Genomic DNA, 26,836 nt, shown 5'->3' on the forward strand with positions numbered 1-26,836 from the left:
ACCAACAGCAAAATAATATCAAAACAAACCATCCAAAAATTAAAGATTGAGGTTAAAAAGAACATGGCGTCTGATCCAGAGAAAGATTATTCTGCCGGTGTCACATGATCAGAGCAGAAAAATATTTCAAAGCTGTCTGTTCCCATCGACAGAATCCCGAAATTAGTTATTTTTCGACAAAACGGTTCATGAGCAGTGATCAGCCGAAGCAAAATAGCATTGTGATGATAGGCCTTGAAATGAACGGCGAAATGAATGACAGTTCGTCTCTGATTTGAACAGTTCTTTTTTTCTGCTCAACTTTCTGCCGATGGGTGAACACTCACATAAGAACAAATGTTAATTTAAAGTGAATTCTGTCGTCTGCCCGTTATGGAAACACACCTTTACAACACAATTGGATGACTATTGTTCATGTTTCATACCGACTAATCGGTACTGAAAACATCGATTGAACAAGCATCGATTAATTCAGCCTTTGAAAGTAGAAAAAAACAGGCCAAAAACAATAGAAAAACGCATAATAAAGCAAAATCTCCATAAAAATAACTGAGATATATATTGGAATATGTTTGAAACAATAATATCAGTGACATATTATTTATGTCTGTAAATCCTGTGAAATTGAATAATCAGAGAAATCCCACTTATTGATTAATCGTTATGGAATAATCGATTATTTCATCAAAACATTGATTATTCCGAATAATCGATACCCATCCCGCCAAACCAACAGATCACTTACTACCTCACCAGTCGCATGGCAGTCACCACACCCATTCACTTTAACCATATTGCTATCGAAAGATCGAAAGGTGGAATTTTACACGTACAGATAAATTAACCCATTCTCGACTGTTCAAGGTAAGTTCCTGTTTTGTTACTTTTTTGTATAATATTTTAGGCCACTGTAATAACATTTTACTATTGAAATTAATTTGTTTAGAAAGTAGGGTTGTCCCACTTTTTGTTTTAGGTTAGGATAAGACCATAGTTATCAAGTAGGATAAAATTAACTTATGAAGTAGATCATTATCACCTAAGTTATAGGTGTGTTAGTAGTAGAGAGCTTAGTCAGCATTAGTATTCAATAAAACCAATTAGCGGCCTGCGCGCCGTGCTTAGTCCATTTTCATTCTTCAACTCTGAATGTCGGGGTTATGTCCGACAATTTGGTGAATAAAATTTGTTTTTAAAAACTTGTCATCTTCTTAGATAACCTTAGCTGGCGCCCGAACAGGGACAGGTGAAGGAAAATTCACGATCAAAATTTCGGGTTTTTCTGTGAATTTTAATTCTTAACACCCGTTTCGACTTGAATCCGCGATCGGAAGTTTGGTGAAGTAATGGGCTATAGCCTAAAAGTGAAGTGGTATCATCATCAACTTAATCCTGGCCGGCAGACGTTCATTCAACTCCTGTCATCCAGATTCCTTGAGGTTGAACCATCGACCCTCACTCAGGAAATTGCTTGAGGAAGCAGAAGAAGAAGAAGACAAAGACGTTCGACTACAGCCACCAACACCACCTCCTGCCGAAGACAACATGAATGACGCAGCAGCAGCGGCACCCCTGCAGCCAGAGCAACAAGCATCTGCAGCTCAGGTACCGACTATTTCAAAACCATTACCTAAGGGTGATCTCGATCTAATCCCCGATTATGACGGAAATCCAATTGAACTCATATCATTTCTTGAAGTGGTAGAAACTCTACTAACTGGATATTGTACAAGTGACATTATTGAAGCCCCAGCCAATCACTTCCGTTTATTATTTCAAATCAAGAAAAGACTCCATGATATGGCCAAAATTGTAGTAATAAACAGTACTTGCAAATCAGTTAAAGAAGTAATCACAATCTTGAAAAACAATTTTGCAGACAATCGATCAGTGCACCAACTCACATCAGAACTTTTAACGCTTAAACCAAATCCAAAACAACATCCTCTAGTATTTGTGAATACACTTGAAGAAAAACGTACCACCATAATTTGTAGGCACAAACTTGACGGTGTTCACGGTGAATTTTTGGACTTTGTGACTAACCAACTAGACAAACAAGTAATCAATGTTCTAGTTGAAGGACTTCCATACCAGCTAGGAGCCCACCTTCAAACGTTACGAGTGAAAAATCTACAAGACGCAAGACAAGCTATCATTAGTGAAAGCAATGCTGTTTTAAAACACTTGAACTTTTCAACCGATGTTTCAAAAATGCACTACAAAAGCTACAATACCCATGATAAATCTCATCACAACAACAACCAATCTAAATTTCAAAACTCTCAACATGTTCAAGCAAACAAACAACAATCATTTCCAAATCAATTTCGTCAAAATAATCAACACCAACAGTTTCAATCTCAACAATTCAAACCTCAGAACTTTCAAAACTTTCAACACAGAAATCCTAATCAGAATGTGAATAACCAGAATAGATTTCAACAAAATCAAAATCGCCAAAATACTGACGTATCAATGCGAACCGTTTCGAATCTAAGAAAATCAAATTCAGTTCATTTGACTGAACCAGTTGAAACAACTGAAGAAGTCGATAACTCTAAATTTCAACAGCTATCAGACAAAGTCGACAAACTCGCCGAAGCTTTCCATGATTTTTTAGGAGCAGACAACACTCAAAGCAATCAGAGGTGATTGAAATGAACTTTTGTGAAAAGAACGAGTTGCCATTCCTGTGTGTAAATGATTGTAAAATATTAATTGATACTGGATCCAAATATAATTTTGTAAGAACTGATAATAAGACTTTCCCGTGTATTAATGTAGAAAAATATGACTTCAAAATCAAAACACCAGCCGGAGAAGCTACAGGACATTGGCGTGTTAATTTAGATTTAAGTTCCGTGCATGCTAGTTTAAGTAATGAATTGTATTTTGTACATGACTTTAGTTCTAATTACGATATTTTGCTAGGTCACGAAACCCTCAGTAGAATTGGAGCTCAAATTGATTTTCAAACAAACTGTATGATTACCCCTGACAAAACATTTATTTTGAATGGACTTACTCCTGTTAAAATTCACGAGGGAATTAATTCTTTGAAACTACCCCTGATAAACAGATCAGATGCAAAGCTAGGCATAAACGAATATACCAGCTTTAGAATTGAATGAAATACTTGTAAATGTAACTGATAGAGATTTTTGTGAATTTGAATATTTTTCCGATGTTGAAAGAGATGTAAATACTAAATATCGAGTGTCTTGAAATCGAAGAGTGCGAATTAATGGATTGTTCTCCTTCTGAGAAATCCTTGACTCATGACGAAATTTACCAAATCATTCAACTTGACCATATTGACAGACGTGACAAAGACCAAATTGTAAATTTAGTTCATGAATTCCAAGACATACTAAAATTAGAAAACACTTTACTGACTGCAACTCACTTACTGAAACATAGAATTGAGACAACTGACGATTCTCCTGTATATACCAAAAATTATAGGTATCCCGTAGCTTTCAGAGACGACATCAAAATCGAAGTTCAAAAATTACTTGACGGAAAAATTATCCGACCTTCAAATTCACCTTATAATTCCCCACTCTGGGTAGTACCAAAAAAGCTTGACAATTCAGGAAAACGTAAAGTACGTTTAGTAATTGACTACCGAAAAATTAATGACAAGACGAAAAGTGACAAGTTCCCTCTCCCAAACATAGAAGACCTTTTTGGAAAAATTGGAAGAGCAACTTATTTTACGAGTTTAGATTTAGCATCTGGCTTCCACCAACTCGAAGTAGGAGAAGCAGATATTCCTAAAACTGCATTCAGCACAGACGACGGTCATTACGAGTTTGTAAGGATGCCTTTCGGCCTAAAGAACGGACCACCAAGCTTCATGAGAGCTATGAATCTTATATTTTGTGACACTCCAAATGCATTAGTGTATATGGATGACATAATAATTTTTTCTGACTCATTTGAAGAACACCTGAAAGATTTGAGAAGAGTATTCAAGAAATTGAGAGATTATCAATTGAAGATTCAACTAGATAAAACAAACTTTTGTAACATGGAATTATTGTTTTTAGGACACATTGTTTCAAAGGATGGAATTCGTCCTAATCCTGCCAAAATCGAAGCTGTCTCACAGTTTCCTATACCGAAAACCGTTAAAGAAATAAAACAATTTCTTGGTATGACCGGATTCTATAGAAAACTCATTAAAAACTACGCGAAAATTGCCCAACCTCTAACTAGAGCCTTGAGAAAAGACGAAAAAATCAATGTCAACAACACTGAATACAAAGAAGCATTCAATAACTTGAAACAAGCTCTGTGTAATTCACCCATATTGACATTTCCAAATTTTAAGAAACATTTACTCTGACGACAGACGCATCAAATTATGCTATCGGCAGTGTCCTTTCACAGAACATAAATGGATCCGACCTCCCAATTTCATACGCATCCCGTGCTCTCAATAGAGCAGAATGTAATCTACCAACCATTGAGAAAGAGTTATTAAGTATCGTTTGGAGCATAAAACATTTTCGACCTTATTTATATGGTAGAAAATTTGTTGTTAAAACAGACCACAAACCCCTTGTTTGGCTCAGGAACCTGAAAGAACCAAATTCCAAACTCTTAAGATGGAAACTTCTTTGGAAGAGTACGATTTCACTGTGGAATATTTAAAAGGAAAATCGAATGTAGTCGCCGACGCATTATCTCGAAATCCGATTAAAGCTTCAGAAGTACTGAATAACGAAATAATTGACTTTCAAACTCTTGTTAATTTAGATTCAGAAGAAATACCTCAGCTCAATTCACCTACAAATTCTCTTGAAATACCAATGGATGAATTAATGAATGAAACTGATGTTGACCTAGATCAAGTACTAGCAGATTTATTTCCAAATCAAAACCTGAACGTGCCTCCAGATCAAAACAAGAAATGGAAAACGACAATGACTCTTTAGTCACGATTCATTCACAAGAATCATCTGATGACCGAGCCGCTATAGTAGGCGACAGTTCTCCTATCAACAAAGAGAAATATCAAATTGTTCTAAAACGTGGAAAATTTGGAATTCATTTCATGAAAGTGTTCAATAAGAACAGAGTCAACATCACTGTGTCACGATAGTGACAGAACCGTGTCTCAAAAATAATTTAATTATAATTTTTTTTTAATAAAATACAGTACTTTCAATTATTTTAAATGTTATAAAATATAGTATAATTTAAACAAATTCATTTTCATCTTAAACTGCAGAGCAAGAGAGGAAAACGTTCTATTCAATAAAAATGTCTTAGCAAAGCTTCCACGCCATTGGCTAAGAACTTAATACAAACTCAGCAGTTGCGCTGACAAAATTTTTATTCCTAAAAAGACGACTCACTTCTCGTTCAACTGCGGTATCGACCACGAGTCCAGGTTTACCCAGGAGAGTCAGTTCCATATTTTCTGTAAGTTTCTTTTTCTTTAATTTTCTTTCAAAATTCATTGTCATCCTTTTAAACAGTAATATCTCAAATAATAATAATAATAACAACAATAATAGAACGTTTTCCTCAACATATTTTTTTTAATAAATTTAAATTCTTAAATAAAATCAATTTCATTTTAGATAATTAATATAAGCCAACGGTTTCATAAGAAAGGGCGTAATTGTTTAAAATAAGATTTGTTTTGTTTAATCATCCGTATTACCGATTTTCAACCTTTTGTATCTTTTTAATATTGTTCAAATTGATAAGAACTTTGTGTCAATAAAAACTAAATTACTTTTCCAATTCTTACTTCTTCTATTTTCATCCTATTTCAAAAATTCAAACACCTTGTGTGAGTCAAAATTTTTATTATCAAAATTTCCAAGTTTTTGTGTTTTTTCTTAATATTAAAAAAAAGACACTGGTGGAGGCGTTCCTGTTCCTGTGAGGTAATTGAATGAATTGATCGAAACCCATACGATTTGGAGGAATCTGGGGATTAATTCATTCAATTATCCACAAATTTAAAGATCCTATAATTTTTGGTAGTGTGCTTTACCAAACATCGAGTAGAGGCACTAACCACTAAGAAGAATACAATCGATCAGTAGGCCTACTAACGAATTGATTATTTGAATAAATCACATTAATGTGAAGTACATAAATAGATGATGAAATAACACATAACAAAACACTTATAATCTTTTCGTTAGACTGGTCATTTCTCTTTATTCTTTTATTTGTTACATATGGTGAAGGCGTCGATCGCCCATCATCCCATATATTTGTTACATTTGGTGGAGGCGCCGGGTAACGTTCCCGGTACCTCTCGCGTAGCTGAGAGAGGTCCTTCAATAACAAATTTGATCAGATGAGCTTGTTGCTGTTGATTTATCAAATTCTCATTTTCATCAATTATTATTTTCTTACTTCTATTTAAATTATTATACTTCAATACTGTCACCTGGTCATATGGGACATATATATGATTCATATATTTATCTCATATTGATCAGGATTTTAGAGTTTTATTTTACGAAAAGTTTAATAAACGGTGTTTCTGCCTTTGAACAGTTTTGTCATCGACAGAAAGATTGTTTATTTCACTTGTTATCAAAATTATTGTAGTTCTCTTTTGTTTTTCATAACAAACGTGCTCGGCTTGTGCGACTGATAAAAAATAGTATTTGAAATGGCTTCATGTTTGGCATTGACTGAGTTATATATTAATACCCAAAATTTTTACTAGTCGGTGTTGTGAGCTCGTTCGTTAGGACTGAGAGTAAAAGTCCGGCTGTTCTGGTGAAGGGGATAGATTTTGTTCTTGTTTTATAATACAGTTTTCCTGTCACAGTTCGGGCAGTTTAAAGAGAATTGTATTATTAAATAGGAAGGGATCTGAACCCACTTCATTAGATCAGTTTTTTATTCATTTTTCATTAAAATTAACGTCGCGATTAACCAGTGGATGCCAATTGGGGGCCATTATCATAAAGGTAGGTGACTACTGAGTCATTGTTTTAATTTTTCCATAACCACAACAAATTTAATCTTCACTAGCAGCCAAGCGAGTAGCCCTTGAAATATTTATCTATTTTGTTATTTCATAATTTATAATTATAATTCTAATTTTTTTTGTACAAATAATTTATTGTTTTGTTTTAATTATCAAAACCAGTACGATCATTTCTTGGTGTTTTCATTTCCCCACCTTTACATAATTGGTGGAGGCGCCGGGTACCTTGTAATGTACTGAGTCATTGTTTTAATTTTTCCATAACCACAACAAATTTAATCTTCACTAGCAGCCAAGCGAGTAGCCCTTGAAATATTTCTATTTATTGTTATTTCATAATTTATAATTATAATTCTAATTTTTTTTGTACAAATAATTTATTGTTTTGTTTTAATTATCAAAACCAGTACGATCATTTCTTGGTGTTTTCATTTCCCCACCTTTACAATACTTATTTTTGTTTTTCACTTATCAATACAATACACTTATATTGAGAAAGAATAACTGATCACTTATTATTGATGAGAAATTAAAAACCCGAATTCTTTGCATTCATTTGAAGTCAAATTGAGTTGAGTAGGCCTATTCATTATTTTCATTAATATTATGGAGAATATTCATAGCATCTCCATTATTCAACAATTGATAAGAGCATTCATTACCTTTTTATGTGAATAAAGTACCTTTTATGTGAATCTATAATAATTGAATAAATTTATAATGAATAATTTGAATGAATTTTTGTTGAATAAATTGTAAATAAAGAGTAATTGAGAAAATTCATACATACATTGATTATTGAACTATTCAAGAGACAATTTAGTATGCTACTGCAATAGTATTTTATGACTTTGTATGTAGGTAGCCTAATCAAATTAATTGTAAATAATCAATTTATCAAAATAACTTGTGTATATAGAACACAAGAGAGACAACGAGTAACTATTGTAATAAAATTTTGATTCAAATATAATATGATAATATTGATATTTAAAATGCACAAAAAAAAGATCTATAAATTAAGTAAAATGTTTTAATTTACAGTAGCGAATATTTAATCAATAATATGTAGCAGTGAATCTAAATGCCAAACAAATAATAAATTTAATATCTCGATGTAAAATAATTATTATTAACTTTTCAGAAGCCAGAACCCACCCAGTAAGTCATGTTTCCTCAAGCCCTTCCCTTACTATTTCTGATATGGTGTATGGAAACAGCAGCTGTCAAGGTGTTCTCAGGAGTAATTCTTCAACCAATTCCTCACGTACACGCTTATGAAGCTTCTGTGCCTATCAGCTACAAGACGAACTTTCCAATGGCGCAGATGACTCTTCTCCAAGTGGACAAAGTATTCCAACCCAGATGCCCACTACACTCTGATTGCTCGATCGAAAAAGTTATTGAGCAGTTATACAACTCAACAAACGAAATCATCAAACATGATCACCAGAAAACCTCGAAAATGAGTCGCACTACTCGGTCGATCGACGCAATAGGAGACTTCCTACACTTCTGCTGCGGCACAGCGACAGACGGAGAGCTCCATGGACTCGAATTCAACGAGCAGCATATCACAGACCACCTGAATGCTTTCCAAAGTCTCGTGAAAGAAGACCATCAAGATCTAATCAAAGTGACGGGAGAATTAAACCTCTTCACTAACAACATCTCTAATCAGTTCCATGCAGCCTACAAACTTTTCAAAAATCACAAGTAGCAGCAGATGAAGAACTCTACACTCAATGATTGCATACGCTTTTCACATATACTCACATCTATACCTCATTGCCAGACGAAACTTCATCACATCAATAAAAGAACCTGCCAACAAAAATTAATACCAGCAAACGTCATCAAACCAGAATTGTTATTGAAGGACCTCTCTCAGCTACAAGAGAAGATGAATTCAACAACAAATCAACAGTTGGCGGTCGATCTCAAAAATTATCAGCAGCTATATCAACTTCCAATAACAACATGCCGAGTCACAGAAGAAGACGTTACAATCACGGTGAAGATTCCAATTGTCACGAAAGCATCGATCTTCACTTTATTCAAGTACATTCCCACCCCACTCAGCTGGAAAAACCAATCGTGTTGGCTGCCAAGAGAAGACATGATCATTGCGAAAAGCGGAAACACCATTCAAGTTTTGGCAAACAACTAGAGCTTTGCCAAGTACCCAAAACAAAGCTCTGCTATCCACCTAGACAGCAGCATTCAGGAGAATTATCATCAAAATGTACGGAGCATCTCGTTATGTCATCAACGTTACAAAAACTACAAGAATTTTGCGTTTTCACCTGTACAAGCAACACGGATGCCGTCCAAATTCTAGAAATGTCACCTACGGTATTCTATGTCACCAACATTCAACCAGGGACATCAATTAAATGTGAAGGAGGAGAAGAACAACTATTATCGACTACTCTTCCAGGAACAATTCAAACATCTATCCCGTGCAACTGTGAGCTACAGGAGAAGAACATAACACTTATCAGAAAGACATTTCCTTGTGACTCCCGTGCTCCTCTAATTCCGAATATTCAACACTTCTTACTTTACACTGGCTAAATATTAAATCATTAAAAGTAGTCTTTTCAACCACATAGAAATCCTCATTTGATAATTTTACTGATATTTTGAAAGATGACTGGAATGTAACAATACCAACATTGTTATTCATAACAATATAGCACCAGATTTATTTGAAAAAGTAACACTTCCAACAGTTGGTATGATATTTTTAATTCTACTTCCATGGCATTATATTTTATTTATGCATGGTTAGCACTGATTACTTTGGCATTACTACTTCATAAATAAGATTCACATGCTACTGACTCTAAAAAAGGCTCAAGAAAAACCCACAATACATAGATGGAGCTTAAAGATTGAACAGTCAAATACCACAGAAATTGTTAAAAAGAAAAACGTTTTGATGTAACTTTTCTTTTGTGTGTCAATTGTCTTATGTAATTAATCAAAACTGAACATAGGATATTATTTAGTTGTGTTATTGATCTGTATTATTTATTTATTGATCTATTGAATGCTCTATTAATGAATATTAATTTACAAATTATTGATATTTCAATTGAATTACATGATTTACCTATTGAAGATTAATTAAATGCATTATTGTTGAATATTATTTTATTACTAATTATGGATTTTTCATTAGTATTATAGTATGATTGACCTTTTGCATATTATTTTAATGTATTACTTATGAATAGGCTACAATTTTTATTCTAATTTTGGATTTTTCATTTGTATTCCACGATTTACCTATTGAATATTTAATTGAATATTATTTGAATACATTATTGATTGACTTTTCATTTGTCTTGTATGTATTAAATATAATAAAATTTGAATCCATTATTGATTAATATTATTTGAATAATTGTTAATTTTTCATTTGTCTTTGATTTAAGAAAATAATTTTATTATGTCTATGCATTATTAATTAATATTATTTAATTCATGATTTCCAATTATATCAGTTGAATAACCTATTTTAATTTTTGTCTATTTTATTATCGGTATTATTAATGCATTATTGATTTCTTTATTAGTATGGAATGAGATCCAACTTAATTAAATAATATTATTGAATTATCATTTTTTAATTATAAGAAAAACAATTATTATTATTATTATTATTATTAATACATTTTCATAGTTAGTAGGATTATTTGTATTATCATTGGGTATATATGTATTTTAACGAGAAGAGTAAGCATAGTTTTATTGAATTCTTTGAATAACATTTTTTTTTAAATTCTATAAATGTAAAAGAAAAAATATCTATATTCAAGCTACCACGACCAAGATGATTATTACTGAATAAATATTGACAAGAATGAAGGAATTTATCAAATTTATGTTACCATATTGATTAATGAACTGTTAATGTAATTATTATGTTATACTCTCAATCAGAATGTGTTTTGTGAAATTGTTCAATAATTGTCTCTTGCTTTGCACTTGTAGAGCCAGGGTCGGCTCTTCCCTAGGGGAGGGACATGTCACGATAGTGACAGAACCGTGTCTCAAAAATATTTAATTATAATTTTTTTTTAATAAAATACAGTACTTTCAATTATTTTAATGTTATAAAATATAGTATAATTTAAACAAATTCATTTTCATCTTAAACTGCAGAGCAAGAGAGGAAAACGTTCTATTCAATAAAAATGTCTAGCAAAGCTTCCACGCCATTGGCTAAGAACTTAATACAAACTCAGCAGTTGCGCTGACAAAATTTTATTCCTAAAAAGACGACTCACTTCTCGTTCAACTGCGGTATCGACCACGAGTCCAGGTTTACCCAGGAGAGTCAGTTCCATATTTTCTGTAAGTTCTTTTTCTTTAATTTTCTTTCAAAATTCATTGTCATCCTTGAAACAGTAATATCTCAAATAATAATAATAATAACAACAATAATAGAACGTTTTCCTCAACATATTTTTTTTAATAAATTTAAATTCTTAAATAAAATCAATTTCATTTTAGATAATTAATATAAGCCAACGGTTTCATAAGAAAGGGCGTAATTGTTTAAAATAAGATTTGTTTTGTTTAATCATCCGTATTACCGATTTTCAACCTTTTGTATCTTTTTAAATATTGTTCAAAATTGATAAGAACTTTGTGTCAATAAAAACTAATTACTTTTCCAATTCTTACTTCTTCTATTTTCATCCTATTCAAAATTCAAACACCTTGTGTGAGTCAAAATTTTTATTATCAAAATTTCAAGTTTTTGTGTTTTTTCTTAATATTAAAAAAAGACACTGGTGGAGGCGTTCCTGTTCCTGTGAGGTAATTGAATGAATTGATCGAAACCCATACGATTTGGAGGAATCTGGGGATTATTCATTCAATTATCCACAAATTTAAAGATCTATAATTTTTGGTAGTGTGCTTTACCAAACATCGAGTAGAGGCACTAACCACTAAGAAGAATACAATCGATCAGTAGGCCTACTAACGAATTGATTATTTGAATAAATCACATTAATGTGAAGTACATAAATAGATGATGAAATAACACATAACAAAACACTTATAATCTTTTCGTTAGACTGGTCATTTCTCTTTATTCTTTTATTTGTTACATATGGTGAAGGCGTCGATCGCCCATCATCCCATATATTTGTTACAACTGTCTCTTCGAAAAATGATATTTCAAATAACTTAGAGAAGTTGAAAACTTATTTCCAACCAGATCTCACCTACGGTATGTTTTCGAAAGTCCTAACAAGAAATTCGAGCATTGCGGAAAGCATTCTCTATTTTTTGATTGAAAAATGAAAGAGCAAGTGAAACTACGAAATTCAAATTTATAAGATAAAATTATCAGATGTAACCGATGTGGAAGAACAGAAAGAACTCGTTTCATCTTATCATGAAGGTAAAACATTCCATCGTGGAATAAACGAAAACTATTTGAAATTGAGACGTAATTACTATTGGCCCAATATGCATAGTGATGTAACGAATTATGTAAATAATTGCCCAACATGTCTACGCACAAAATACGACCGAAGACTGTTAAAATTCAGTATCAAGTAACACCTACCCCAATGCGACCTTTCGAGAAAATTCAAGTAGACGTATTTTCGTTCGAATCCCATAAAGTGATGACCACGATTGACTTATTTTCTAAATTCTTCCAAGTTTGTGATTGATAATGTTAATGGCCTGCCATAACGAAAGCGCTGAAAGATTACATTTCAAAATATCCAATCCCCGACACAATGTGTATGGATGGAGGAAAGGAATTTGATCATGCTCTTGTGAGACAATTTTTAGCATTATATGAGATAACACCCCATTACGCTTCATCTGGACATCCAGATAGCCAAGGTTCGATAGAACGTGCGCATTCCACTCTGGTCGAATTGCTCACTGGAATTGGAACTGAAATGCCACAAGCATCTTTCAAAGAGAAACTAGATCTTGCTATTATCACATACAACAACTCTTTGAATTCGACTCACAAATGACCCCACTAGAATTAACTTTCGGCAAATTCAAACATTTCAATACCTTGGATAAAACTCCAGTGCAAATTACTGAAGAATTAGCTGACAGATATTTCCAAGAGTTGGAAACTTTCCGTGATATCATCAAAAAGAAAACTGATCATGAGAAAGAAAAGAGAACAGAGAAACTTAACAAAAATCGTGAAGAACCCCAAATTATTCAGATGACGTAAGATATGTGAGAAGTATTCAGAACAAGAAATATCTCCCAAAATACTTTGAAGCAAAAAAATAGGTGAAAATACGTATCAATCTAAGAAAAGAACTTTGAAACTTCATCCCAATAGATTGAAACGAAATAGGAAAGTGAAAAAGAAACGTATTGTTACAGATAATACTGCTTCTGGCTCTAATCCTCCATTACCAACCCCTGGTACAAGCGTACGAGCTAGTGGACTTGACTAACACAGCCGGACTCATACCAGTACAAATTGAACGACATATGTACATAAACGAGACATTGACATTCTTACATTATTCTAATATAAGTAGCATTAAGATAGAAATTAAGGATTTATCAAATTCTATTGACAAGTTGCAAAATGTATCACCATCATTGAAAAAACTTATGATTCCACTCATGCAAATGCGTGACAATCTTTTCGAAAAATTAAGTTAATTGTTTCCTTCATATCCTTCATCTCGCAAAAGAGAGGACTGTTTAATGGATTAGGGAAAGCTATCTCCTGGTTTACTGGTAACTTAGATGAACATGATAAAAATAATTATGATCAATTATTAACCATTAGAAGAGAATGAGAAGATCCTTATTGAAAATGAAAAGAAGAATATTGTTGTAAATAATAATTTAGTTGATAAGTTTAATTACGATTTGAATAGGATTAATAGTAATAATGATTTGATTAAGAATGTGACTCATTCACAAGCAACTGTATTGAATCAAATTTTAACTATATCTTTAATCAATTTGAATCTAGAGTTAATGGAGATCAAAGTAAATGCATTATTAGATAGTATAGAGTTTTGTTACAATTCGAAAATTCATTATTCAATTATCCATAAATCTGACTTGCAATATCACACTTTCCCACAGAGGAAAAATTGCTAGTGGAATATTGAAACGCTGTGGAAATTAAGCACAGTTCATTGTACTATCTCTGAGAATTTTATTACATATTTTATTTCCGTTCCCATGAGAAGCGCTATGCTTGATACCTATCGTCTCATCAATTATCCTGTATTCCTAAATAATCATTTTTATACAATGAATGTCAGTGAGAAATTAATTTCTGTAGCTGAATCAGGCTTAGTGGTACTAGACCAATGTCTACATGATCTCAACGCCTCTTATTGTCGAACAATGCGTAAAATCAATGATCTTTGTATTGAGGATATCTTAGAAAATAATGAATTGACCAATTGTCAACGTATTATATTTCTGAACCTATTCCTTTTATGAACTATGATGAATTATGTAATTGTATCTATGGATATGGTCAATCACATATCAAAATCAATAATGATAAAATAAATCCTTCAAAATCATTTATTATTCATTTAGATAATGGAGATGTAATGAAAGACCAACGTCTTCCTTCTACTTTCAAAATGTCTAAATCATTTAAATTGATTAATATTCCTGATAAGATTTTATTGATAGAAGAACTAGATAATATGAAAAACATGTCAACCTTTGAGAAACAGAATTATAATTTTAATGATTTATCTTTGTTAACGATTATGGTAGTGAGAATATAATGTATTTGTTAGTTGCTATTTCTATTTTTGTATTGGCTTTTATAGTCTTTTTATATCGTAGTCATGCTTCGAAGCCTAGAAATGTATCATTGTTAAATACTCCACAACAACCCCTAACTTTGGTGTATGCTATACCCAAATTATGAACTTTAAGTCCAATCATCAAGGACGATGAAAAATTTTGGGGTGGAGGAGTTATAGGTGTGCTAGTAGTAGAGAGCTTAGTCAGCATTAGTATTCAATAAAACCAATTAGCGGCCTGCGCGCCGTGCTTAGTCCGTTTTCATTCTTCAACTCTGAACGTCGGGGTTATGTCCGACAATTCGGTGAATAAAATTTGTTTTTAAAAACTTGTCATCTTCTTAGATAACCTTAGCTCTAGTAAAACAATGGAAATACATTAAAATATAGGTAGGCCTAATTTATATTAGACATAAGTTATGCCTAACCAGAATCTAAATTCAAATTAAGATTACCTTGTGGATAAATACAAATACCTAACCCTTCGCTATTCTCGGCTATTTGCCGAGCCATTGAGGCTAACTTTTACTTTACCTTCCCAGTTAGTTGGCGTCAAAATTCTAGTTGCAATCGATTCAGCAAGTTATTCTGATAAAACCACAAAAATTTTGCGGCAGTCACTTTTAGTTAATAAGTTATGAACATTAAAAGTTGCAATTTTGTCAACTATTTTTCAATGTAATTTCTCTGCATTGATTTGCATATAAAAATAGTCAAATCTTATGTAAAATTTGTCAAGAAATCCAATGAGATCAATTAGAAGTTTGTAACTTCAGAAGTTTTTGAGATATTCCGATACTTTCTTGTTAGACGTCACGTCTACTCATTAGAGATATCGATTCCATAAGCCATTCTTAGCAACCCATCCCAGGCCTAACGTGTGTCCCACCTTCCTTTTAAAGTTCGATATCGTTTATCAATATCTCTAAATGAGTAGACTTTTCTAACAGGAAAGTACTGATATTCCAAAAAATATGCTAAAATAGTTATTTGTGCAACTAGTGCGCAAAGTGACAGTTTGCTGCACCGAAAGAAACGTTTACGCCCGAGCCGTAGGTGAGGGCGGAATGGTTTCTTGAGTACAGCAGAGGAACTTTGCGCACGTATTTCACATTTAATTTTTCCTACAGTTACCATTGAATATGAAAAATGGGTAATTATGGGTAAAATTGCCTGAAATCCATCAATTGTTTTTCTGTGTAATTTTATTATTAATAAATAAAATAGAATAATGTAGTGGTAAATGAATGAAGGGTGGGTGGTGTGCCCCATGTGTTGCTATCCTCATTGTCCTTATTACAATATGTGCCTCACTGTTAATACCACTCTTTACCACAGTTACCAACTTAATTTTGATTTTGCTGCACTGGTGCTCCATATAACCTACTAACTATTTTGTGTTGCCATGTTGCAAATCTGGAGTGCAGAAAAAATTTTTCCCGCACTAGAGCGGAAAAGTGATTCTTTGCGTTCTGTAATCAGTGCAGGAATGCCCACTTTCCAAGGTAGCTGTAGGAAAATACTATTTTAATGTTCAAAGTTGGTTTACCTACCTGTTAATGTTATAAGTTGAACAAGCAATTTTTATTAATGAAACCTGTAGGAAATTAAATTCTGACAATATAATATTCAGTCACTGCTCATCTCACATTACAAGGAATTAGGGAGAAATTAAATATTTGGTTTAGAAATAATGGTTTGGTTTTGAACCCTGTGAAAACAAAAATTGTTCACTTTAGGATAAGAAGGAATGATAGCGATGGTGTGCACGCTGGTGGGGGTGATGGGGTTGAAAATGTAGACTCAGCTAAGTTTCTTGGCTTGCTTGTGCAACATAATTTGGAATGGGAAAGCTACCTACAGAAATTACAGCAAAGACTCTGTCGTGCTATTTACACCATTCGTACAGTTTTAACAATTACAAATTTAAAGACAGGGCTTTTATTATACCATGGATACTTCCTTTCAATTATAAGGTATGGCATAATTTTTTGGGGCTCCTCCACTGGCGCATTAAACATTTTTAGAATCCAATAAAGAGTGATCAGGAATTTAACTCACTCTGGGAGGAGAGATTCTTGCAGGCCCATATTTCACAGACTCAACCTTTTAACCCTTCCGGCTTTATTATATGGTTGACATTTTAATGTACATGAAAAGAAATAGTGAGATAATTGCTGACAACCATCCCATTCACAGGTTTCCTCAGCGTAACAACAATCTTTATTTGCCCAAGCACAGACTTACCGCCTATGAGAAGGGAGCATTATATTCAGGCATAAAAATATATAACTCTTTGAAAAATGATTTGAAAACGGAGACTAATTTGAAAGTATTCAAAAATAAAATAAATGATATAGGCTACTATAAAGAGTTGTCCCTATAGTGTTGAAGAGGGAATGAGGTCCTTGTCTGGTAGTTTAGACATATAGGTTTTAATAAAATTAATATATTGGATAATGTATTAAATAAAACCAATCTTGTATGTAAAAATATATGTAATTGACAGGTGGCATGTTGTGTGAGTTTTAATGAAGCTCACATATACACAACTAAGCGCCATTAATAATAATAATAATAATAATAATAGTACAAATGCTATAATTATTGAGATATTTAGCATAATATGTAGAAAAGAAACCTACTTTCAACATTTCAAGGAGGTTAGTTCAAGTGTGTGGGCATGGTAAGGTTAGGTTAGGTGCAGAGCAAGGTTAGCATTTTATTTCACGAATAAAAATGTGTGAGTAAGAATGTAAAATTTTATTCAAATCCCGTTTTTGGTAATATTTTTATAATATTCTGGCGCAAGCTCACCATTCCACCCATCTAGCCACACCAGTGTATAAGGTCCGGAGTCGACTTTTACCTCATAGAGGTCTCTTATGATTTTGTGTATGGCACATTTGCTGCCCATCTGACTGGGCATAACATCTGGTCGTCCTACCCGGGTAGGCCTCGTCATGTTTTTATTTCACATAGTGAAGAAAAGAGTCCTTCTGTCAATCCCTTATTTGTTTCAGACTGGGATCTCTGCGATCAGCTAGTGCTTCCATCAATCCCTGGTTTTCGTTTTTTTGACGGATCTTCTAGGATCAACATACCAAGTAAGTTTGGTCTCTTTTAAATTATTGTAGGCCTACTAGACCAGTCAAAGAAAGGTTATAGAAATGTTTGGAAGACAATTTTTGACTCCGCAGTTCTGTTAAGGGTAGTAAGGAGGTAAACATATCAAAAGTCCCCACCCCTTCCCCATGTGATAATGGGGTGGGGGTTGTTCAAAGGTACCATTTTTTGGGTTATCACATATAACTCGAAAACTATGTATCTTACGGCCATAACTGTTATATACAAAATTGAAGGTTACATAATTTCCTACAATATTCATCTCACAACTTTTTCTATTTCTTCTCTAGCTTTCGAGATATCCGCAGTTATGTCCTTAAGATACATAGATTTCGAGTTATATGCGATAACCCAAAAGCGGTGCCGAAAATTGTCTTCCAAACATTTCCCTCTATACCCTTTTTTGAGCATTCATTGCCTGGACTATACCGTAATTATAAAATAAATTTTTGTTGGATCTCTTCAGATTCGGATTCAGAGCCCTAAAAACATAGAATTGTGAAAAAATTCGTAAGTTATTTTTTGTAACGTGAGGTCAATATCCACGACAATTTGACTGGACTTGTAGTCGTAGTTTAAAATTGTTGAGTTCCTTCTGACTTCTTCAATAGGCCTTATCAGTCACCATGAGTGTACTTAGTAAATGAAATTGACTAAAATTTTCAAGTTTATTAGTAAACTAGCTTACCCGTGAACTTCGTACCGCCAAAAAGTCAATGTATCTCATGTCACACTTGACTTTATTTGGTGAAATTAACTACGGTACACTAACTTCAACTCCAAACCACCGTTTTAATACCAGTACACAATTGATCACAGGGTGACGTGTTTATTATACAGCTGGTAACTTCAGATGCTAAATTATAGGTAGCCACTCGGCCGAAAATTTCAAAAACATAGGTCTGTAAAATGGATTAATAAATAATGATTATTAGCCCCCCTATTAAAATTTCTGGTCAGAAACCATCCCTAATATTCACACAACATATTCCCAAAGTTGCATGCCGTTCTGTCAAGTAGTTTTCGAGTCTATAGGGAACAAACTAACAAACAAACTAACACACAAACAGACATTCATTTTTATATATATAGATAAATTTATTCCTTTTCCAGCTGTATGTAAACATCAAAATTGTCCAATAAGAGGTCTTTTGGCCTAGGCTACCACAGATTGTCCAAATCAACAAAATGGAGAAGATGTAAAGCTGAAAACCCAACTTCCTGGCAGAGTGATAGCAGCTCCGAAGATGAAAACTCAACAGACAATAGACCTGCCTCTATTGCATTACCACAATCAGGCCCATCATCCGAAGAAGCAGTGCCTCATTTGATAGTTTCAAATGAATTTCATTCTGACCATTCACCCCCCAATAATGACTCCTATAGTTCCAGTGATGAAAATGAGGGTTTAGAAAAACCTCTTTATTCCTCTAACGAGTCTTGTGGTGATAGCTCAGAGACAGGAGGAGAGCTTGAAGTTAACCTCCTTTGTTCATCTTCTACTAGCAAGGATGCAGAGTCCTCAATTAGTCCCACAATAGAATTTCTGCAAAAGTGGGCTGTCAGCTACAATGTACCACTCTCTTCTCTAGATGCCCTTTTAAAGGGCCTGAAGTCGTCTCACCCTTGTTTTGTTGATCTTCCAAGTTGTGGAAGAACAATCCTCAACACGCCTTCTAATCTGGAAAAACATGCTGTTGATCCAGGGTTTTATGTGCACTTGGGACTTAAAGACCAATTAATAACACTGATGTCATCTCTTACATTATCATCAGTTGATGAAGTGAAATTAATGTTGAATGTAGATGGTTTACCCCCATTTAAAAGCAGTCAGGGTGAGCTTTATCCGATTTTAGTTTCAATACTTAACATTGAAGAGTTGAGAGGGAAAGTAATTCCTGTAGGCCTGTACTACGGTGTTGAAAAACCTAAGAGTATCACAGAATTTCTAATGCCGTTTGTTAATGAATTGATTGAACTTCTGAATAGTGGCATTAGGTTTGATGATGCACATATTAATGTGTCATTGGCAGGGTTTTGTTACAATGCTCCTGCTAAAAGCTATGTGATGGGAATAATTGGGCATGGCGGTTTTTATTCTTGTACAAGATGCATTGTAAAAGGTGTCACTGTTGAAAAAAAGAGAGTTTTCTTGCAGGCTGATTGCTCTAAGAGAACCCATGAAGATTTTATAAACAAAGCTGATGAGCACTTTCGTTGCAAAGATGACACACCTCTGTTCTTCATACCAAGTATAAATTTCGTGAACTCTTTCGTGCTGGATTACATGCATCTTGTATGTCTTGGAGTTGTTAGAACGCTTCTTGTAATGTGGACTTCAGGCACAAAGTCTTTGAAAGCCGCAAAAATTTCAAAAACGAACAAAACTGCTTTGTCAGAGCAGCTTGTTTTCCTCACATCTAGTATCCCATGTGAGTTTTCGAGAAAGACTTGAAATTTAGGGGTACTTCTTAGATGGAAGGCAACAGAATTCAGATTGTTTCTGTTGTATGTTGGCCCTGTTGTTCTCAGAGGAATTTTAAATGATGACAAATATTCAAATTTCCTGGAACTTCACATCGCAATGACAATCCTGTTGAGCCCCTTATTGTTCAAAGATGTAGAGGCACGTGAAAATGCAAGGAAATTATTGATACATTTTGTTAAATCAGTTGCTGTTTTATATGGTGATCAGCTGATCACTCATAATTTTCATGGGCTGTACCATATAGTGGATGATGCTGATTATTTTGTGAATGTGGTTGAAGGATTCACTTTGGACGTCATATCAGCATTCCAGTTTGAAAATTATTTACAAACACTTAAAAGACTGATAAGAGGAAAGAATCGACCCCTCGAACAAATCTGTAAAAGATTAACCTAAAGATTTGCATTGGAAAGTGAGGAAGTAAGAAAGAAATCTTCCAACAATGGAAAGACATCACCAACCTTTCCATATTTTCTGGAAACGTCCACACACAGTGATGGTCCTTTGTTGGCCCTGTGTTGTGCTCCACAATACAGATCTTTGGTATTCAAGAGCTTCAAAATTACAACATCTACACCTGATTCATGCTGTGGTTTGTCGAATGGAGACATCATAAGAGTGAATAATTTTGCCTACTCTACTGAAAAGAAAGAAATGGTCGTTATTGGGAGAAAATTCATCGATGCAGCAGATTTTTATCAAGTCCTCCCAAGTTCTCAACTAGGGATCTTCAAGGTGAAAAAATTATCCCAATGGAATTTTTGGCCTGTTTCACGTAATGATAAAAAGTATGTCTGCTTGCCTCATAAAAATGGATTTGTGGTTTCCCCCTTCTCCATACCCATTGAAATTCATGTACAAGCCCCAGATGGAAACACCAACATGTACTAGTAGTTCTGTGAACAGTAGACCTCACGCAGTATTCTCATCCACATGTACCTGATGTCTCCTGTTTTAAATGTTAACAAACTCAGTTCACTTTTGAATTTGTATTCCTTATGATATAATTCATCAAGTTCCGTGATAATCTTTCCATCTGATGAAAATTAATTTTATATGATCAAAAATATTTCAATTTCTTCAGCATTATTTAGTTCATTTGATTATTTTTAATCACCTATTAAATTAGTTTTTTTCAAATGTGAGAATATTGATACTGATGGGCACGCATAATAACGCACAAAACAAATAATATTGAAACCGAAGACCTTAAAGATGCATACCTTTGATTGAAACCATAGACCTTATAGAAATACAGAAATAGACTGGCTTTTCCAGAAATCTGTGCAATCACCTGTCAGCTGATTCATTATGAATAATTCTATAGTCTGATTAATCCTATCTTCAGAGTAGATGATAATTATATGTAGTGATATCGGAGTATGGAGGAATTCATTTTCTTTTCATATTATCCTTAAAATGCGAAATTTCAAAAAACCTTGTGTATACATCGACGCGCAGTTGAAAAAGGAATATTTCTGCCAAATCTCATAGAATTTTATCAACGCGTTTGGCCATAATTGCGTTACATACATACAGACAAACAAAAGAAAATCCGAGTTAAATCAGACCTCACTACGTTCGGTCAATCAGCCTTATTTTTAAAAAGTAAGTTTGATATTCATTTTAGGAGTAATGTAAACCATAGACCTATTGAAAATATCTAGACATTTTACGTCGATAGAATGTTGACATTAAAGTTGATAATATTTACCATCAGTTATAAACTGAAGTTGATGGAGTATTTTCCAACTGACCAATATTAGACGTTCGACTCTAGCCTATACCTACCGTAGCCTACCTATCATGATTATTCAACTTAACTACAGACTATAGTTGAAGAACCATAATAATATTATGTGTTGTATAGCATAAATTTGTTGCATTATATGTTGTCATAGCTTTGTATATATTGATTTTTTGATTCACATGAATCCTGGATCTGTGCGTGGGTCATAGGAAGGATGATGATAAGAGATCCAGGAGTTTTAGGTGGGTTGCAAACCACCAGGATGTGATTTTAGAAGCTCATAAAAATATAAATAACTGAGTCCAACAAGCATATGTCACCTGTCCAATGGGGGAGTACCATTGTATCTTGTTTAAATTTTTTAGAAACCATAATGCCTATGTTAAAAATAATGTGTTGACAATTGACATATTCAAATTCTTTCTTGATTCTTTCAGAATGTGGACCATAATTATGAGGAAGGACATTATGGCATATGGTGTTGTGCCCAATTGTTGGCTGCTCAATGAATACGAATGTGCCTACCCCGATGTAGGACTAGCAAAAACAAAAAAAAATGGCACAGGAGTGCGTCCAACCACAAAATGATTGGGACACAGTTCCAATAGAATTGACGACGAGAGATGTTGGTGAGTTGTAGAAGTTTTTCAACCATCTATTTGAGAATTAAAATCCTATATTTATATTGTTGAATTTTGTCTCAATCCAGCAAGTTGATTTTGTATTTTAGCTGCTATTTATGGGGATTTCACATAATAGCATAATAATATATTGTATCACACTCGTTTCAGTGCTTTAAACAAATTGGTTTCCAAGCCATAAAATTATGTGTCTATGCCTCCCGGTATTTTTTTAGAGATTAAGAGAAATTGCTGTTGGAAAATAAGCTATGTTTAAATCAAATCAGCTATTGGGACTGATATTACTCACAAGCAAAAATAATTATGATTAATGAATTTTGTCAATCAATTAGGTATTTTTTCCTATAGCTTGAAAACAACGTTTATGGATTATTTACATGGATTGCAGTCCATAAATAAAAAAAATGAACTAAGAATACATTTTCTGGTATTTTTACCAGGAGAAATTCTAACTCTTGTTCGCATCATGTCTTTCTTTTCATTTGATTTTATATAATATTATTAGAAAATTTACGAACAAATTGCACATGTTAAACTTCAGTTTGAGCTATTTATTTTGAAGACACTAGGTCTACAGTCATCCCAGTGATTCTTCAAACTAGCCTTTAATTTTGTAATGTGTTTCAAACAAGTTTTAACGCTGTTATTTTCTTCTCTTAGTGGAGTTTTTACCTTTCTATTTGTAACAAGTAATTTTTTCCTCAGACAATTATGAATGTGGCCTAAAGGATATCATCAGACTCTCTTTAGGGAAGTCGACTGTGACTTCATCCGAGAATGAGGAGAGGGGAAGAGGAAAAAGAAAATCCCGACCAAATCACCGCTTGAATTTTGAAAGCCACTGTGTGAAGGAATGTAATTCGTCTGAGGGTGATTGCGAGGATGGGGAGCCATCTCCAATTGCAGATGCTAATAAAACGAAGGTGTTGCCAACTCTCCCAGTTTTAACGCCACTATTAAAAAAGCCGAGGAAGGAGAATGATGTAAAAAGTCCGGCAGCTCCTACCCATTGCCAAATAAAAACTAAAAAACATTCTTGTCCCTTCGATTTTGAGGGGGTCAATTTTGACCATGCTTTGGGGCATGCTTTCTGCTCTTTATCACGTGAGTAAAGAATAAGAAACTACTCAATTGAATGTTAATAGATGTGAAGTTTGTCCGATAACAAAGTACATGGTGTTTACAAATGAATATTGGGATTTCAACGCTTCACAATATTCAGGAAATCCAACTGAGAATATACATAAAATGGAAGGACAAATCAAACACAGTACATGCGCAATGGCGCCAACAAACAAAACTGAATTGCTCTTTTATTTTATGCATAATTTATAACTATTAGATCATTTATACTGCATATTATGAAGCGCTGAGACTGCTATATTAATTTGTAAATACTTATATATCTTGCATAGAGTTAAAAATGTGAAATTAATGAATTATTCTGAAACAATTTATTTATTGTTATTTCTGCATCCTTTTAGAAAAATGTTATTTGTTCCAGGTGACATTAGCAAAATCAATGCAAATTTATCTCATCTGAGGGAATGCCAAGATGAATTGCAAAAGTCTGTTGATTTATTAATGACTAAAAATTGTAATGGGGCTGAAAATGCAGACCCCAATATTGCTGTGGCACACTTTCCGCAAGCAATAATTATTGAAGATCTCCCTATTGCGTCCCTTGACAAATTGATCAAATTTGAAAAAAAAACTCCTGGACAGGGAGTTCATGACCAGATGTGTGAGTATATTATTTAATTTGAATTAATCCTTCTGTGTAGGGGTGAAGGTGTATGTGGTAAATATCCATATTGAATAAAACAAACTAGAATTTTGTCACAACCACATATTTTATTAAACGAAGTGGCTACAAGTCCGTCAACCTATGCTGTATCAACATTCGTCAACTACATCATCTTAAACCGGGAGATTGATAATGGTGTAACAATCAAAACAGGAATTTCCCTATTTTAATAAATATGTGGTTGTGACAAGTTTCAAACTTTTTTATAAAACAAATCCTCACTCTTTTACAGTATAGCTCTTATAGCTTTGCAGAAAAATTTCTTACAATACTGGCACCTTATATACTCATAATAGATCGAATTATTAAACTAACTATACTGTATATTATTATCATCAACTATGTATGTATAGACGGAGTGTCCCAAAAACATAGTAACATCAGTACAATCACGTTATTTCTAAAGATAAGAAAAACCAAAAAATGTCCTCAGAAAAAATGTCAATTTCCCTTTAGTTTTCCCGTAATCTGCCATTTTGTTTTTCCAAGTATTTGGTTTTGTTTTTTGGTATGAAAATGATCGGATCTTGTGTAAAATTTGCCGATAAATCCAATGGAACCAGTTTGAAGCGTGCAACTTTAATTGTTATTGAGATAAAGGGCGCAATATTCTAAAAAGTGATCAATATTAAGGTATCAAATTATCTATTTATTCTATACTATTAAACGAGCAACTTCTGTTTATATGTTTAGATGTTTATATGTTTGTATTTCACCGGATCTCGAAAACGGCTCTAACGATTCTCACGAAATTCAGAACATGTAGTAGGTTTATAATATAAAGATTCGATTGCACTAGGTCTCATCCCTGGGAAAACTCGCTGAAGGACATTAAAAGGATAATTATTACTCATCCTTGGAAAAACAGCTGATAATAATTATTTCGTCGTCTGTGTGAGAGTGAGCGAGCTCATGTGTGTGGGACTGTGTCAAAATTATGACACAGCTGTTGAACTTTTGTAATCATTCAATCAGGTACTTAGTGCCGGTTGCAAAAAATCCGGGTTATTTTCAATCCTGATTAATTCCAGTAGATCCATCTTTTTGAAATGGTCTTCTCTGATTTGGTTCACTTAAAGCTAATCAGGATTAAAATTTAACCGGCTTTTGTGCAACTGGGCCGTTGTGAGGGAAATTTTTGCATTCCTCTGGGAATTAATCTCAATTTACTGTGATTAGATAGAACATTTCTGTATGAATTTTATTATAATTTCTCCTTTCGTAATACATTTTTTATGCTTTTGTACTCCAGAGCGAAGCTCGGTCCCCGATATTTGTCATAAATCTTCGTGACTGAACTGCTTTATAAAGATTCTTCTACAGGAAAAATAATTTCGACTGAATGTCCATGCCTCACAAATCAAGTTGATCTTTATAGTTTTCTATGTTCTTTTATAAATTATGAATTGACACAACTGTCTCATTTTGTTTAAAGGTTTCCTATGCAGCATCATCTGCTGATAAAACCACCGAGAGCAGGACCGTAACTAGCATCATGGCGAAGCTTGTCAACATTGAAGTGGCAGTGAATTTCTCGTGGAAGGGGGTCCAAAGGAAGGACCAGAAACTAGAAAAAAGACCCTTCAAGGACCTCAATATTTCTAAATTGATGATTGGTAAGGTCTCATCAGTGTAGTTTTCATCTTGCAGTTTTGTGTACATTGCTTGAAATTCTGAATTTATTGATTCTTAGTCAACTAAACTTATATTATTCAACTTCTTCCGTTGGTTGTATGGGATGGTAACTTTGCTATTTTTATTTAGTCAACTCAAACCCTCACAGCCCTTTTGATCTAATAATACATGAAATTCAACAAAAGCACATGATATTTTGAACTATTATGTTACTTTGAAAAACTCTTACTTATTGGCCTTTATAGTTATGTCACATAGTCATTATGGCCCAATTTGATGAATTTAATTCAATTCTGGTGAAGGTAAGGAACCTCAACTTTCTTACAGAGACCTGTGATATTGTTGCGGCCTCAGACAAAAATATTGAAATACACATAATTGAAATTTAATGCTTTAAATAGTTATTTGACTTCAGAAACGCGCTAAAATGCATCAGTAATGGCTTAACGTCTGATAACTGAAATATTTTCAGTGGATGAATGAACATTATGATATTCCCGTGATTTATAAAGACTTATTTCATTATGTTCCAGCTGCCGTAAAAAGATGTTGGGTTGATGCAGACATCAAAAGAATCAACCTCACGGCTGCATCGTGGTTGGCGCAATCGCAAA

The 26,836-nt window shown here is 33.6% G+C and overlaps 1 protein-coding gene across 1 annotated transcript; it reads left to right on the forward strand.

The window, feature by feature from the left end:
* Positions 1-769: 769 nt before the first annotated feature.
* On the forward strand, positions 770-26,836 carry LOC111057065. Its single transcript, XM_039421202.1, has 7 exons — positions 770-864; positions 17,799-17,882; positions 22,577-22,768; positions 23,486-23,884; positions 24,285-24,524; positions 26,023-26,203; positions 26,756-26,836. Exons 3-6 carry the CDS (start codon positions 22,696-22,698, stop codon positions 26,046-26,048), a joined length of 738 nt encoding a protein of 245 aa, XP_039277136.1. The 5' UTR covers positions 770-864; positions 17,799-17,882; positions 22,577-22,695; the 3' UTR covers positions 26,049-26,203; positions 26,756-26,836.

The sequence above is a fragment of the Nilaparvata lugens genome, chromosome 2, assembly GCF_014356525.2.
Source record: "Nilaparvata lugens isolate BPH chromosome 2, ASM1435652v1, whole genome shotgun sequence".
NCBI classification, from domain to species: Eukaryota; Metazoa; Arthropoda; class Insecta; order Hemiptera; family Delphacidae; genus Nilaparvata; species Nilaparvata lugens.